Source organism: Ciconia boyciana, chromosome 2, assembly GCF_034638445.1.
Source record: "Ciconia boyciana chromosome 2, ASM3463844v1, whole genome shotgun sequence".
NCBI classification, from domain to species: domain Eukaryota; kingdom Metazoa; phylum Chordata; class Aves; order Ciconiiformes; family Ciconiidae; genus Ciconia; species Ciconia boyciana.
Window position 1 is genome coordinate 54,213,878 of NC_132935.1, and position 12,099 is coordinate 54,225,976.

General features: G+C 35.5%; 1 protein-coding gene across 2 annotated transcripts in view; it reads left to right on the plus strand.

Annotated features, from left to right (window-relative positions):
- SMCHD1 (structural maintenance of chromosomes flexible hinge domain containing 1) overlaps positions 1-12,099 on the plus strand; it is a 92,616-nt gene that overhangs the window by 58,206 nt on the left and 22,311 nt on the right. For both annotated transcript variants that reach the window (XM_072852681.1, XM_072852682.1), the window contains 6 exons: positions 869-957; positions 2,102-2,220; positions 2,933-3,100; positions 4,337-4,462; positions 8,012-8,091; positions 9,599-9,756. In XM_072852681.1, the coding sequence (XP_072708782.1) occupies positions 869-957; positions 2,102-2,220; positions 2,933-3,100; positions 4,337-4,462; positions 8,012-8,091; positions 9,599-9,756 (740 nt within the window). The remainder of the gene's footprint in view (positions 1-868; positions 958-2,101; positions 2,221-2,932; positions 3,101-4,336; positions 4,463-8,011; positions 8,092-9,598; positions 9,757-12,099) is intronic.

Sequence of the window (12,099 nt, forward strand, 5' to 3'; positions counted from 1 at the left end):
GTTGGATAACTTTTAAATAACTTACAGATGTCAGACAACTCTTAAATGTTTGGGGAGCCAGCACATAACATATGTTAACCTTCATCAAGTAAATGGAAGGAAAGGCCGAGATTGTTTAAAAGCACCCCAGAAAGTATTTTTAAGAGACCAGTGTTAGACATAGTTTAGGCTGATGAATTCTGCTTTATCATAGCAAAAGAGGAAATGGAAATCTGATTTTTCTTTTTTTTATAGTTGTTCATCTTCTCCATAATTTTTGTAATGTGCTCTGGTTTTGGTTTGCTTTTAAGGAAAAACTGTATCGCTAAAAGTTTTAAGCTATGTTAGTTGTAATCAGGTCCTTAAGAAGTCAGCAAATATTTTTGTAGCAAGGGAGGCTGTGATACCTTTGTATGTACATATCGGGATTAATGTTGATATTATAATTGGTTTTACAGTAATAGATGTATTTTAATATGTAGACAGTTGTATGTTACTTTGGCTTAGAGGTGTTGGGGATGTTTTTTTCAAGATTTAAAATACTCCAAACTTGAATTCTGCTTTATCTGGCTAATGATCTGATCTATGGTAAAATACTGGTAGGCAAGTTATTACGGATAAGGTAAAATCCCATAATGTTGCTGTGGTTTGTTATGTAAATAGTGTCTGATAAGCTCCTGCAATAAGGTTAAGGTGAAAGCTACTATGTGACTTGTGTGCACATGAGGCTTGATCGTCTAAATATATGCAAGGATAAGATTAAAAAAAAAAAAAAATTCTAGTCGCAAATGTGTGGTAACTGCTGTATGCTTTATCATGCCTGCTATTATGTTATAAGTGATCACCTTCATGAGAATGATTGTAAGTCATTTTTCATATGTTGACTTAGACCGCTTCCTGATGAACCCAGACACATTAAATGTAAATTAAAAGGACCAAACACACTGCAGATGGGTGAAGAACTACAAAGTGAAATTGGTGAGTATTTTCTTCAATTTCTTGTAAGATATGTTTCTTTTTCTTTGCAGTTTATTAGCCTGTTATGTGTACAGATGTAATCAAGAGTGAGTTATCTTAAACTATTTTAATATAAAAAACAGGTTTACATTCTAATTCATGGAAGGATGATCAGACTTCTCTAATTGCCATACAATTCTGGAGTTACTCTCTGATGAAATTTGCCTCTTAGTTTGTACATTGGGATATTCATCACACTGAGTTCAAATTGTTCGTAAAATTTTGTTTAGTTTGTATATTCTGAAATCTTACAGGCCATAACAGCATTCAGACTATTTCAAAGGCATGGACTTCAAAGTGAAACATTTTAAGGTTAACTTTAACCTAAGAGGAAGACATGTTAGGGATCAGTCTTCTCATTCTTCTTCAGTTTCTGAACACAGTTGCTACGTGGCATAGTAAGAAATTAAAAATTCTTAGAGTATTTTGGGACATTAAAAGCTTGTGTGTGAGTGAAGAAAAGCACATAGGACAAACTAACAGGTTGAAAAACAGCTTTCAATTTTAAGATTTTTTTTTTTTCTTTTAACTTTATAGCAAGAAATAATCTTTTTATTCAAAAAAAAGTGGGAAGCACAAATATGTCATATGACTATATAGATACATATTTTTTTTATACCCTCAAGATGGGGGGATCTTGTCAGTGTATATGAATACCTGAAGAGAGGGTGTAAAGAAGACAGAGCCAGGCTCTTTTCAGTGGTGTCCAGTGACAGGACCAGAGGCAATAGGCACACACTGAAACACAGGAGGTTCCCTCCAGACATCAGGAAACACTTTTTCACTGTGAGGGTGACTGAGCACTGGCACAGGTTGCCCAGAGAGATTCCGGAGTCTCCATCCTTGGAGATATTCAAAAGCCATCGGGACACAGTCCTGGGCAACCGGCTCTAGGTGGCACTGCTTGAGCAAGGGGGTTGGACCAGGTGACCTCCAGAAGTCCCTTCCAACCTCAGACACTCTGTGATTCAGTGATACTCATGTAAATTTTCTCTATATTGTGTGTATGTTGTATACATTTATATTCCATATGTTGTTTCATTAAAGCAGCTGCTGAGGTAGACATCTTAATAATCATTTTGTTCATCATCATCTTTTTTTACAGATGTAATGATTACAGATCAGTATGGAAATCAGGTTCAGACAGTGACATCTGTGTGTGTAAATTCCCTAGGAGTTTCTGGGCCTGGACTTGATAAATCAAATTTGAAAATAACTTGGCAGGTATTTATAAGATATCATACAGTTTATTTCTCTGTGGCCTTTGTGTGGTAATTACCTTAATTCTGTCACACAGAATCAAACCAAAACTGTGGGAAGGTAGTCAAATCAAACACTAGTTGGTAAGCTGTGAGAAGATAGAGACTTAAAGCATTAAAATCATATGATCCTGTTCCAAGGAATACAGCAACATCTGTTTAAAAACCTTGTCACTGCTGCAGCTATACAATATGGGGGCCACTTCACTTCATGCTTGAGTCAGATGTGCTTTGTTTCTAGTCCATTGTTCTATATACTTTATTCTAACTTGTTTTTAGTCTTTTCTTCTGTGTTTGTTTATGGTGGTATAGTTGACTTTATGATCTTTTGAAGAACCTTGTAGAACAGACTACTGATACAGTCTGCCATAGTTTAATTTAAAATGCATTTGAAGTATGTTGGATATAACTAAGTTGTACATAACTCTTATACATTGAAAAACAGGTTCCTGAGAAATGCTTGAGTCTGAAATTGATCACTTCTTACAGAAGAAGTCCATTTAAATTTAGCAAAAGGAATAGAACTTGTAATTTAATTTTTAGTCCACTGTCTCACAGTAAAAACAGCAAATAGCATCTAGCAGGCATAAATATTAAAATAGCATATTGAAAAAAATGAATAAATTATATTTCCCTTTATTTGTTCTTGATAAAATCTTCTTTTTATTTATCAATAGGAAAGTACTCTAACAATGAGAGTAAAAGGTATTCGGTTTAAACCTTGTTTACTTGGAAGCAAAGAATTGTGCTTCGCTTGGCGTGAATTTTCTGACTTTCTCAGAGTAAATTTAACTGCAGGATCCCCTGCTAAATTGCAGTTTGTGGATTGGCCAGAGTTAGAAAAGGTAAGTTCAACAGTTCTTGTTTGGAAAAAAACAGTGGGGTCACTAGTCAGCAGGTCTTTTATTTCCAGAGCTTTTTGGAGTACAGGATGCAAAGCTGAAAATCCTGATTTCTTAGTATTGATACTTCTAAAATTTGTCAGAATACGACAGCTCTAGAGACATTTTTTTTATTCTATACAGGATAACATAACACAAGCAAAATTAAGTATTTTGCAATCTGTCTGATTATATAGACTGTAGATGTGAAGCATTTTTCATACAATAGCTAACTAGATTAGTTTTTTTAAAAGTAAACTTATTTTGGAGTAATCTAACTCATGTGTGTGTTTACAACACTGTATTCCTTAATATCTCTTAAACCATTTCTTCTGTCCCATTTGCCCTTCTACAGATGTATTTTTCTTTTCTTTGGTGTAGCGATTTTACTGTGGGCTGGATCCTAACACCCATCTTCCACTGCTGTTTGCCAAAGATATTGTCCTTAACGGTAGTAACAGCTGGCAGCTTATCTCTCCTTTATCTGTTATTGGGGTTTTTTGATGTTTAGGATGTAGGAAGGCAGTCCCAAATTTACTTGTTTACAGTCAGAAAGTGGGGAAGGGAGTACAGTACTTATATCAAATGAAAAGGATGGAGATTTTTGGTACCATCCATATATTTGCTGGATGTTTTTTTATTTTTTAATGTTTACTTTGGCTATTCAAGTGATAGTCCTGAAGTTGCAGCAGAAAGCAAAATAGGAGAGTGGAAGCAGGTAAAAGAAAATTGGATCTGAGTAGAGAACAGGAATAAAGATTGGCACGTTGGGAAAATGGAGAAGGAAGTTATTGAAGAAAAAGTGAAACAAAAGGTTCAGGGAGTATCATTGCTATTTTTACTCTCTAGAAAGCTGTCAAGGTATATCAGAAGATAAAAGTTTTAGGCCATTTGCTCTTTCTACAACAAGGAAACTGTTTGATAAGCCTCTTCAGAAGCATGTCCTTCCTTTTAGTCACATCAACATGAGTAACACATGCAATTCAATTCAAGTAGTGCATTTTATAATGACAAGAGAATGTAAATGGGAAAACTCTAGAAATACCTTCCTGGAGTTTTACAAATCTGTCATGGTCTAGCTGTTATGGGAGACAAATACTATGGAAAAGGCAGACACTATTGCTGTGGAGATTCCTGACTTGCTATGAATGTCTGATATACCTGGAACAGAATACTGTAACGCATTTGTATCTCCTCCAGCCTGTTGCTGTGATTAATGGTAGAGAATTGCAGAAGCCCCTTATTGTACAGCTGTGTGATCAGTGGGGAAATCCATCTCCTGAACCTAATGTCAAAATCAGCCTTACAAAGGGTAACAACTTAAAGGTAAGCACAGGCCTTATTATGTGTACTTTTGTTTAACACAGATTTCTGTTGTCATGTCTACATTATCTTCTTCATTTTCAAGACATTTTTTTGAAAAGTGAATGAAATATTGTAAGGGCACAAAAGAATAATTAATCTCATATAATAGTAGTGTCAATAAGTAATGTAAACAGTTCCCAGGACAGATTGCTCAGCTCCCTTTCATTATAACAATCACAAATATAACAAAATTCCTGTAGTACAGTGTCCAAGTGGTAACTAGTATACATTCTGTATCTTCTGCTGAACCTTTTTCTAAATTCTGCATGCGCACCACACCACCCCATCCCCCACTTTATCTGAGGTAGTTTACTGAATAATAATAATAATAATGATGATATGGTCCAAACTGGCAACCAAATCATTTTTATCTGGTGGTTCTTTGATTGTGGTTCCTGAATGTATGACTTACGGTCTGTATGTAAAGCTAGTCAGCAGGGTTTGCTCCCTACTTGATTATCCCTGTGAAAAGCATTGGCAGTATAAACCAAATTAAAACAATGAGGATGCAGATCTAACCCAAATGTAAGTGGTTACTGTCCTCTCCATGAGTGAGGTATGAGTGTCAGATGGTCTGCTCATTGGTCTGTACGAAGAAAGGAGTTTGACAGAATACTCCAGTCATTAAAATTTTGGTTCTTGTTGTTGGAAAAAAGAAAGTCAAACTGTCAAACGTTCCTAGCTGTCAGTGCAGAGACTTTTATATTGAGTGTGCACATTATCAATACAAGATATATTCATCCACCTCTGGATATGACATTTTTTCATGCAGGGCTGGTCTTGTCCCCTTTTTGTTCCTGCTTGCCGTGGATTTGTGTCCCTCAGTTCTCTCAGAACACACAGCAGTTAAGAACTTTCTTTTGCTCACCCCTCAAGAACTGTGCCACAGCCTCACCTTTTCCCCAATTTAACTGTGCTAATAGTACTTATTTTTATGGGATTTTTTTTTTTTTAAGGAAATTTCTATATATCTTGAAAATTTTTCTTCTGGCTCTTTTGAATCTCTTGCCTGCCTCATAGTTTGGCATTTTTTTTGTTTGTTTGTCTGCCCCAACTACTGCCTTTATGATGGCAGCTGCAGCTCCTCGGAGCTTCTAGTTATGTTGTTCTTGAGGGAACGTACAACTTTGACAGTAACAGTGTGTGGTTGTGCTGCCTGATCAAAGAGATGTGGTGGCATGCATGTGTCTTTTCAGATATTATGCCTTCCTCCAGGGAAGACCACCAGCATGTCTTAGAAAGTCTGCATGCTCTTTATCCAAGTGGGATGTGTCCAGGAGAAAGTGTTCTGAAAGCCAAGGTGGATCAGTGTTATAATGTGTTTATGGCAGTGTGCTCTCCCAGAGCTTAACACCCGTATCATTTCTAAGAGTTACTTTCATACATTAGCAGAGCAACCAACTGCTCTTTGCTAAACAGGTATCAGATCAGTATGCATGAGTAACTTGGAGGACCTCTTCAGAGAACTGTCTTGCCTTGGCATTTCAAATACGTTGTATGCAGTCTCCCAAAGGAAGTGAGAAGCTTCTGGGAACTGAAATTGTCATATAAGCCATCTGTCTATATTTCACATCCTGTCCTCTAAGTCTCCTAAGCCTAATATTCTGCAATTGCAGCATGCATTTCCTGTACTCCATTCTCTGTCTTACAGATCCAAAACTAAATTAGTATGGCTGAACAGAAACACTCTGAACTCTTACATGCAGCTCAGTAGTGGAAATGCACAAAGCACTGGTTTCTGTAAAAATTAAAACTTTCCATTCTGTGATGTACAGTAATTTCAAATACGGACTTATTTTGTTGAGTTGAATATAGTCTCTGAAGAGGAAATGTCTGGCAATTTTCTTAGTATTTCTTAGTATATCTTTACAATGCTGCCTTCCATTTGAACCATTAAGCACACATTTTTTGCCATTGCCTTTCTCTAGTGACATGGTAGGATAAATTCATGCTCCCATAGCTGATCCATTATGAAACAACTTTCACAATTTTTTTTCCTAACGTAGTTTTATTCTTTTAACTTACTAACATGAGATTTGGGAAAGAAAATAATTTTGGAAGAAGATTGCCCACTTCAAGTATTCAAAAAATATTGGTTTTGTGTAAGTGGACACTAGGCATTTAATATCCTGAAATCTGTGCTGAAGTAGCAAAGGGAAAGCAATTTAATGCCAAACACTATTCAGATAATGACAAACATTTGCACCACATTGTTGCATTATATCATCAATGAAAACATTGATTTCCCTCGTTAGAGAGGTATTTGTTACAGAAGAACTCGGAATGTATCTGTGACTTGCTTTGCTGTCCTCCAAACTTTAAAGCTAGTATTTGAGGATCTTTTGATACATTGACAAGGTATTTCTTAGGTAAGGCTAAGGTAGCATGCACACACATTTGCAGAAGAAATAGCTTCTGCTTACTTTAAGAGTGTATTAGTATTCTTTAAGACTTACACCTGTTTCTGTGAGAGGATAGGCATTCTTTATCTGCTACACTGGAGTCTGTAGTTTCAAAAAATTGTGGTTGATGAGGAAAGTGAAGCGATAGCTTCTCTGCCATTTAATGTGTAAAGGCAAGTATGACTTAATGGTACTGCCAATTGTAAGGCTTCACTTTCAGTGCGGGGGAAGTAAGTGCAGCAAAGACAGAGTGCATGTAGAAAACACACCTTGAAGAACACCAGTGAGTTAAAGGGGAGTTATTTTCTAACAATGGGATTCAGCGAGAATTCCTTTAAGTCAATAGTAGAATTTATATTGACTTCAAAGGACTTAGAATCAGACCTAATTAATGTGCTAGGTAAATAGGAGATGTATAAGGCATTTGTGTTATTATCCTAAGACAACACTGACAAGAAGTTATCTGTCATTATTAGCGTTTGATTAAATGCCATTTCTTATGGTATAGAGATTAGTTCTTGTTTGTCATTAAGTTTTGATAAATAAGGTAGCATACTTCATCACTTGTCATAACACTTTTCTCTAGGCTGTCTAGCAGTCTTATATTTTTGGCAGTGGGACTACAGTGGGGGAAGGGGAAGAGACACACAGATGTTTTAGTTGGTTTTACTCAAGTTGTATAATTCTTTAATTTTTGCTACCTGACAATCTCTGTGCAGACTGGAGAAACACTGTAAAAGGGAATAAATAGTTTGTAGAAGGTTTTAGAATCTGAAAGTATACTCAGATTAATATGTGCTATGGATGACATGATAGCATCAGTAGCAATTAAAGAAATAACATTAACAAAATATTGGAACATATCAATGAACAAAAATATCCTAGTTCAGATAAAGTGATTGTCTTCAAGAACTGGCAGAGAAAATTCTGAGACTTCTTAATATTGTATTCATAACAGTGTATCTTTCCCTAAATTAGAGTGCAAAAATACAAAGAAGCTATTGCTCAAATGGAAAGACAGTATGCAGGCAAATGAGTTATACATTTTATTCTAAGACTTGATACTCTTCTGTGTCATTGAAAGAATAAAAAATATTTTTTTTGACAGATTGTTCCTTCAAACCAGCAACATAAAACAGATGAAAATGGTAGGGCTAACCTGGGAGTTATTAGTATTCATGCACCTAGGTAAGTAGTGAAAACTATATGGAAAAATTTGAATTCTGAAATGTCGCTTGCTAGATGTATTTAAGCTGCGCATTTCATAAAGTACCTACCAAGAATTAATCTAGAGCTAAGGTCAAACATTTATTATTTATATGCCGGTGGAAGGCCAGATAGTGAGCTTTAAGAAATTAAGTGCTTAACTAAATAAAATTCAATAGCTGCTTCTTTTGGTCTTCTGAGAAGCTGCTGCTCTAATTTTCTGAATCCTGTTTTTTTTCTGGTCGTTGTAAAACACAGCTTATCATTGTCAACCTGTACCTAGTGCAGATGGTGTCATAAACCACTTAAAATGTTTGAAATTTACAGGCTTTGGGTGACCAGATCCAGACACTATGCTTTCAAAGTAGGAACACATTTTAGGAGTGTTGAAACCCCACTTCCTCTGTGTGCTGGCCATTGTTTTAAAGGATTAGGTGAAGTGTCCAAAAGAATTTGAGAGAGAGAGAGATATTTATTCATTTTTTTCTTATTTGCAGTAGAACTAATGAAGTCTCATTTCCTGCAGATGTATGTCCTGTGGCTCCTGCTTCTTCATGTCAGTCACCCTCGCTCTCCTTACACTCACATGTCCCATCTGACTTTTCAAATTCATTATTTCTATATCCCCCTCATGTTCACAGTTCTGCTACCCACTCCCTGTATCGCTGAGCTTTTCTTGCAAGACTAGGATGGCTTTAGGTAGCTTAAAAGTTAGCAATAAGTGCTTGTTCTTAAAATTCTGAAGTATTTCATGGCAGTTAATATTTTTGCATTCATTTCTGCAGGATTTGACCCATAATATTATTTTGCATTTGGGAGAAAACCTATTTTAAATGCTATTGATGGTGCTCAGTGTATTTGTAATGCCTGCATCTTGGTAGAAGGATGATGAATATTAGTTATCAATATGTTACTGGAGGTCAGAAACAGGTGTGCTCACTGGTAACATCCTATGTGTTATAGCATAATCAAAACTGGCTGGGGAGTACAGCCTCTGCAGTTAAATATCATATTCACAGTTCTGTTTAAAAACTTAAATTTCAGGTTTTTAATACTGTAAAAAAATGAGTTATAGCAATGAAGTCATTATATACTTGCAATGCACTTTGCTAAATGTGAGTTGTACACAGATTCACTCTTTGGAAACTGTCAAAGCAGAATGCTCCTTAGACAGCATTTTAATTAGCTGTGCTTGTTTTCCACCTTACTGTCTTCTGCAGCTAATGTCTTACAGGCAATGAAACATGATCAAGCTAATGAATATTTTAAAAAGTTTAAGAAGCTAATATCTTAAGAATATCTTAAACTTATGATTTTACTTGTCTAGCTTTGCATTAACACTTCCATTTTTTTCTTCCCTTTACTACTGATAACTTTCACATTTTTTTATCATGCTTTCATGTACATGATTCAGAGTTGAAGTCTGTTGAAAATTGTCTTTTCAGAAGAGATATTTTATAACAGTTTTTATGATTTCTGTATATTTCAGGGGAGAGCACACTTTACAGCTTAAAGCTTCATACAACAAGACCACATTAGATTGTCCTATAATCACATTAAATGTCCTGCCTGATCCTGAGAAACCTGTCTGCTTGAATGTTAAATATGACAAAAATGCTTCTTTTCCAGCAGGAAGTACCTTCCCTGGTAAGTATAAGGATTCTTTGGTGGAAACCAATCACTCAAGAGCTTTGTAAACCTATGAAAAACTATTTTGATGATTCTCCTTGTGTATTTTCTTACTTTTTTTTTTTGGTCTGCTTCATCTTGGTTCTTTGTAACAGCTGTATCTGAGATGCCTCTGTAACACTTGGAGAGAAAAGATATGTACATCATCTTTGGAAAGCATTTCAAAAGTCCTCTTATTTATTTGTTCCAAATTATTGGCATTATCTGTCTATAAATGGTAAAACTACAGAATCTCTTCTCTGTCCTTAGTGAAATACCATATTTCAGTTTTTAATCTTCCCAAAAGATAACCTGAGCTAGTTCATGTATGTTTTGCCTTATCGCATTTTCTGTGGAATAGTAACAAAGGAGGTAGCTATGAAATTATAAGCCAACTGTGAGCCAAGAGGAACCAAAAAGTGATCAGAAGTACGCCGGGGCAGTACAAAATTTTCTTCCCTCTTGCTGTATTCGCTCACAAAAGGATGATCTTTGCTTTCTAACTAAGGCTGCTGAGTCATAAAAGAAAAAAAAAAGTCTCATGTTTTATATCCCAGTAATATTCACAATAAGGAAAACAGATAAGGAAGAGCAAGTTATGACCATGAGGAAACATCTTTTGCTAAAAGCAAAACAGAATTTGAAACCTCTGCTTTTTCCTATAGGGAAACTTTGGCATGAATAAGAGACCTATACTAACTAATTCCAGTAATTCAGGAAATAAGTCTTCTTTATGATAACCACGGGAGATACGGTTCTTGAATTTGCCAGTGAAATACAGAAATCTACTAGCCGCCCTTCCAGAAAATTTTTGTCTTTAATTTGCAGTAACATCATTTGTGCTATGAAACCATGGTACAAAGATATTCTTCAGAAAGCTGAAGTTCTTTCTAAATAAGTTAAATAGAAAACAAGGAGATTCTGTTACTTTAAATATAATACTATATTAAAGAAGGCAAAAAAAGACTTCAGTAACAATTTATTGAAATTTAAAAAAAAAAAAATATTTGAGTCTTGGGAAGCCTGCTGTATTTTGTCAGTGGTACCTGCGAAGGTGAGTAAAGTAGTTTCCAAACTAATATTTTTTTTTCCTATTTGATCCGATCCTTGGTTTAAAAAACAAAAATTTTAAAAATCACATTTGAATCTTCAGTAGATTTAGACCTATTTGATGAATTAAATACAAACAAATTTCCTATACTGGATGGTATTCACTTAAGAATTAGAAATTAATTTAGGCATGAAATTGCTAAGTTACTAACTCTGATATGCTAATCCTATTTAATTTGGTCTTTATTTGAAAGGAGTAAATTAAGGTGGCAAATCTGATGCAGTTTTCAAAAAGTTTCAGGAGAGGTCAGGGAAACTTTTGATCGGTAGATATGTTTTCAGTACTGGGCAGTTGTTGGAAGGAATATAAAGAATATGATTAATTTGGTACATGGATAAATGTAGGAGTGGGAGCAGGTTGGGAGCTACATCACTTTTGTACAGGAAAAGTGGTGCTTTGCAAATGTGTTTGAAGGAGTTGACAAGTGTGAATGTGAGTGATCCTGCTGATATAGAGTACTTGGTTTCTTAGAGAGCTTTTGGCAAGTTCCTTAACCAAAGGCTCTTAAAGTAAGCTGTTACAGGACAGTGTCCTTTCTATACTTCAGTCTTTCCCATGCATCTAGGTGGACTAAAACCAAAAAAGTTGTCTATCTAAGGAGTGTTTTCAGTTCTGTTGCTGTTTCACAGTGTGATTTCAGTGCAAGCATCTGAATTTTTCCCACCTATTCTCTGTACTCCTTTGTAAATACGTCCAGGTTCGCAAATGATAAACATCTCTCAAAGGTGACAAAAAAATCAGACAAATCTATTTGTTGCTTCATACAAATCTATTTGTTGTATCCCAAGCCTGTATAAAATAACTGCAACATCTATTCAAAATTTAGAACACAGGATTTATTTGTAGTACTAGGAGTTGAAAAGCAGAATACCTCCCACAGTATGAGGTCCGTGGTGTGGGGGCTTGTTTCTTGACCAAAAATGGTTCATACTCAAAGATAATAATTTGTTGTCATAACTTGATGAGCCAACATTTTTGTGGAAAGAGGTTTTTGTTCTTTAAAATACTCCATACAGAGTTAAGAACTTGACTAAGTTCACAAGGTATTTTAGTTTTGCCTAGAGGAAGTACACTATAGAATCATAGAATGACAGAGTGGTTTGGGTCGGAAGGGACCCAAAGATCATCTAGCTCCAACCCTCCTGCCAAAGAGACCTTTTTCAAATGTAGTGTGTAGTATAAATCAACCAGGTTTTGAGAAAGGAAGAGAA